General features: G+C 33.3%; 1 protein-coding gene across 1 annotated transcript; it reads left to right on the top strand.

The window, feature by feature from the left end:
- LOC109234316 (probable CCR4-associated factor 1 homolog 11) lies at positions 600-1,809 on the top strand. The gene has a single exon (XM_019400242.1). The coding sequence runs from the start codon at positions 871-873 to the stop codon at positions 1,678-1,680; it is 810 nt and encodes a 269-aa protein (XP_019255787.1). The 5' UTR covers positions 600-870; the 3' UTR covers positions 1,681-1,809.

The following is a 5,430-nucleotide window of genomic DNA, read 5'->3' as shown; positions in this document are numbered from 1 at the left end:
ACCAGAAATACACACAAAACAAAATCAGTTCTTGCTTAGCTCACTTCCAGTCTGTAGAGCGAAAACCATTCCCTCTTTTAAAAAGTTATCCAAACATTGTGAAAACACATTCATACTTTGTGTTCATTGTACTTCGTGTTATACTAAGTTAAATAATTTATTTAAAGAATTGTAAACAAACTTTTAATACATTAAAATTATAAGTAGATGATAAAATTTATTCAAATATACTTAAGGAATCATTTGTTCAGGCTGAGGTCTAAATATGCAGAAATTAAAAGCCCAACTTATTTATGCGCTGATTGATAATGAAAAAATTGTTGTGCAGTCAATAATAATAAAGAGATTATTATATTACAATTAAAAACTCATTTTCGTTTTAAGATATTACAGCATTGCTAATATATGTAATTTTAGTTCAATGTTTAATCTAACGTAAAATAATATATGTTTCTAACTTAATGCGTGTATTATCAATATTACAAACCAAAATTTTATATTACTATACTAGCGGCCTTGTACTTCATCAGTCAAACCACTCAAACGCGTTGAACATAGACCAAAAACCTCCCTATTTCATTTTACCATCCATCTCTTTCCTTTCTCCTTCTGCAGACCACTGAACTCCCCCACTTGCCTCCTTTTCTATTTCTTAATTTAATACATCCCCACCTCTTCTTTTCCCTTTCCTAATAAGCAATACTAACATATTCTTTATCTTTATTCACTTCACCATCTTCCTATAAAAACCAATAGATCTCCACCTGCCACTCCCCACCAAAACAAACAACATCCTCTTTCCTTCAAAACCCATAATTTTTTTTTCAATTTTAGGGATTACCCGTTTAAGGATTTTGGAGATTAAACGACATGGCTATAAAAATTCGGGAAGTATGGGCTGATAATCTTGAATCAGAATTTGAACTCATTTCTACGGTGATTGATCAGTACCCTTTTATATCTATGGATACGGAGTTTCCCGGTGTTGTTTTCAAGCCTGCTGAAGTTTACCGTCGCCGGCGAAATTTGCCGTCCGATCAGTATAAGTTATTGAAGTCAAACGTTGACGTATTGAATCTTATTCAGCTCGGTCTTACGTTATCTGACGCTGAGGGTAATTTACCTGATTTGGGCTCCGGCGAAGGTCACCGGTACATCTGGCAGTTCAACTTCTCTGATTTTGATGTGACCCGTGATCTATACGCGCCGGACTCTATCGAGTTGCTCCGGCGACAGGGGATTGATTTCGAGATGAACCGAGAATGTGGGATTGACTCGGCCCGGTTTGCAGAGTTTATGATGTCGTCCGGTTTGGTATGTAATGATTCAGTAAGTTGGGTCACGTTTCACAGCGCGTACGATTTTGGGTACCTTGTGAAGATTCTCACGCGCCGGGAATTGCCTGGTGGTTTAGAGGACTTTTTGGAAATTCTTAGGGCGTTTTTTGGAAACAAAGTTTATGATGTGAAGCATATGATGAGGTTCTGTAATAGCCTCTATGGTGGGTTAGACCGGGTTGCGAGTACATTGGCTGTGGACCGGGCGGTCGGCAAATGTCACCAGGCCGGTTCAGATAGCTTGTTGACGTGGCATGCATTTCAGAAAATGAGGGATATTTATTTCGTAGAAGACGGGCCAGAAAAACACGCTGGAGTCTTGTATGGATTAGAAGCTTATTAGGAGAAGGAATTCACTAATTGTATAATTGTTAGTAAATAAAAGCTATTTAATTCATTCTTTTTAATTGAAACTTTGGTTCTGTGAATTTAGTTTAAGTTTTAATGGAAAAGGTTTAATGAGTTAAACTCCTTTCATCCTAAGTTCTTGTATAATGGTCCTTAAGCAATTTGGTTAAGAACGTCTATTCATAAAATTAAGGACCCTTAAATACTTAAATTAGTTTTTTCTAGAAAAAAATGCATTAGTTCCTGTTCCACTTCCTAAAGCTCAATTCCAATCACGCTGTTTGGTACCAGAGGCGGATCTACCTTAGAGCCTATGGTGCACGTGCACCCATCCTCTTTGGCTTTAAGAGTGGATTTTTTGTACAATTTTTTTGAAATGCTGGTTCTATATTAAAGTGTGAACCCATGGTGAAAAACAAACAGCGGGTCCCTTTTTTTTTTTCTCTCCGATGCTAGGTGCCTTACTGCATATTTCATAGAGCTTCTGCGAATTTACTAATCTTTTTCTCAATTTTCTTTTTCTTTTAGCATTCTAGATATAGTTTTTATTTTATATTTTGGACATACAAGCAATTTATTGATTAAAAGTTAATCATATGCTCTAGGATTTTTGTTATTTTCTTGCACTTAATTTGCAATATAGTAACAAGTAATCACCACTGATATTACCAATAAAATAAAGATACGAATTTACATATATATATATATATATATATATATATATATATATATATATATATATATATATATATTTGTACCAAATAATAACTTTTAAATATTTTAATTTTTTCACATAACTTGACATTATTATCAACATCAATTTTACTTAAAAAATTAGTAGTACACCCATGATGTTCAAATCCTAGATCCGCCTCGGTTTGGTACTGGTAGTCTAACAAAATAAAACTAACAAAACAATTGTATATACTCTATAGATTTGACAGTTCTTAGTTAAGCCTAAGAACTGTTGACTTTGGGTTGACTTGCATTTCCTTTCAAATCAAAATCTCATAAGAAAAAAAGTTAAATTCTCGTGGAAAATCATTTTTTTTTGACTTTCACACGGCTTTTCATGAAAATTTGAAACTTTCAGCCAAAGAATGAGCCGTTTCAACAAACAATTTATGCATGTCCTATTTACGATTGTAACTTCTTTTTAAAGGAGAAATTGTTATCATAAAATGAATTTTGCTTTGATATCACCTACCCATGTTTATCCAATTGTTCTGGTCGAAAGATGAAATATTAATGCATCATAGCAAAATGTAGGATAAATTTGGACCAAAGAGTTTGTAGCCAGGTAGCTAATACGTATAAACGGAGTGGTACTTTTCAAAATGTCAATAAGCTTCATAAGCAAACACTCTTAGAAAAATAATGAGATTGGAATAATCTGGCTTCAATAGTGTAATTACTTTTCTTAAGGAATTGAAGCTTCCCCCTTTGTTGCTGCAGGGATAATAGCATAATTTTTCCAGGATTTTACAAAGCCATTGTTCGAGTTTCAGCAATTAATTCGAATGTTCCACAAGAACAGAATATTTGTGAAAATAAGTAGAAGAGAATTAGATGGAAGTCTTCAGATGTATTTCCTATGGAATTGGGGGTTGCTCCAACACGTGACAACCACCGCCGACCAGTAATTCCAGCCACGGTTCATCCGTTTTCGCTTCCGCTTCACGAAGAACAAGTAAGTTCTCATTTTACGATTTACGCGCTATCTAACGTGTTTAGATTAACGTGTTCCTTCATTGGTACCAGAGCCATAGGCTGATTTTCCGGTCCGAAAAATTGATTGAATAGTTCTAATTCTTTTCTACGTGAATCTGGAACTATGTGTTTATTTATTTTGAATTTTCTGTGCAATTGGAAGTGGTTAATCCATTCAACTTTTGAATGACATTTTTTTCAAATAGAAATCAATTTCTAGAATTGAAGAAAATATTCACGTAATTGAATTTAGATCTATGAATATTTTATTAATATTCTGTATTGTAATTGACGATAATTTCCTACACTGATTTGAAACTACTAAGTTTTAAAACAGTCTACTTTTTTTGTAATCTGATATTTTTTGCCCAATCAGTACTGATTGATTGTATAATTTAAAAAAAAATATTTTTTTTTGTGGTTATCGATCTGTAACCCCTAGTCGCCATAAACAGCCGCCTCTAAACCACCGCGCCACTGCTACGAGCACTGTCAAAGACTCAAAGAACGGTGCTGTTTTATAAATTAAAAAAAAAGGGGGGGAAAAGAAAAAGGAGAAACTAGAGTTTCTCTATGAAAGCGGCAGAATAACAATAGAAAGAAGAGAAACAAAGATTTCTCTGTTTCAAATATTGATGGAGCTTTGTGCTCCAGTATAAAGAAAGTTGACGACTGAAATTTGCAAGATAGAAGAAGTAGTAAAACCTAGTTTTCCTACTAAAAGGTCAAGGCCTATGTAAATATTTTATAAAATAAACTTGGGCTTCTTGTTGCTTCTTCAAAAGCAAGTGGACAGAACTAGTAATTAATTGGGCTAAAGGCCCACTTCATGTTGTCTTGCAATTTTTTTGTAGGAATTTTTACATTCCTATACCACATAGGAAACCTTTTTACCCTACATGTTTAAGGTTTAAGTAAATTACACTTAGTATACCAAATTACCAATCCTATACCATACTTAATTAAGGGTCTAATTAATGGGTTGTTTTTACTCCTTAATTAAAGGTATCCATATCTAATTAATGGGTAGTTTTTACTCCTTAATTAAAGGTATCCATATATCCCACGTTTCTCTCTCCTTGCCCCTCATCCCTCACCCACGTTTTTACCCATACCCCACATTCTTTTTACTATTTTTCCTCTTCTGTAACCAAACAAAATTCCACATCGATTGTGTTCTGCTTTTTCACATCACTGATGAATACTCAACAGTTTAAAAGATAACGGAGAACCAATAATTACCGATGAATACATAGATTGTAGTTTAATTGTAGTATAAATGTAGTAGTTTTGTAGATACCCTTAAAAACAATACTGCTTTATACAATACTTAAACTAATTTGTAGTTTATTTGTAGATGTTTTGTAGAAAATTTGTAGAGGAAGAGAAAATTTTGTAGTCAACATTTTTTTCCAACATAGATTGTAGTTTAATTGTAGTATAAATGTAGTAATTTTGTAGATACCCTTCAAAACAATACTGCTTTATACATAGTAAACTGATTTGTAGTTTATTTCTAGAAAATTTGTAGATGAGGAGAAAATTTTGTAGTCAACATTTTTTTCCAACATAGATTGCATTTTAATTGTAGTATAAATGTAGTAATTTGTAGATACCCTTAAAACAATATTGCTCTATACATACTTAAATCATTACGCAGATGTGCGCTCTTCTTACGGGATGTTGGTGTTATTATCACGGGGAGAATGAAGTTTTGAGAAGTGAAGTCCAAAACAATTTTATTTTTGTCATACAAAAATTTTGTGGTCAGTAAGATGCTTGAATTTCATTATGATTGTATTCTTTCGCCCTGGAAATTAGAAATCCTTTTTCCTTTCTTTTGTTTTATGGTTTTAGAGGAAAAAGGCATTATCTTTCCCAAAAGGGTAAACGTTTTTCTGTAGTAGATATAGAGATCAGTAGTAGTGTATAACTGTATGTACCAATGCCTCAACTCACAGTGCCTTCTCCTGTATCAATATCAAATATCATGAAGAATGTTCTTGTTCTCGTTCTCCTCTCCTGATGAGAATAT

The sequence above is a fragment of the Nicotiana attenuata genome, chromosome 11, assembly GCF_001879085.1.
Source record: "Nicotiana attenuata strain UT chromosome 11, NIATTr2, whole genome shotgun sequence".
NCBI lineage: Eukaryota > Viridiplantae > Streptophyta > Magnoliopsida > Solanales > Solanaceae > Nicotiana > Nicotiana attenuata.
Note: the sequence above shows the minus strand (reverse complement) of the source record. Positions and strands in the feature narration are given on the sequence as shown.

Coding starts and splice junctions, on each gene's coding strand:
- LOC109234316 (XM_019400242.1), top strand. CDS start 871: ATGGCTATAAAAATTCGGGAAGTATGGGCTGATAATCTTGAATCAGAA.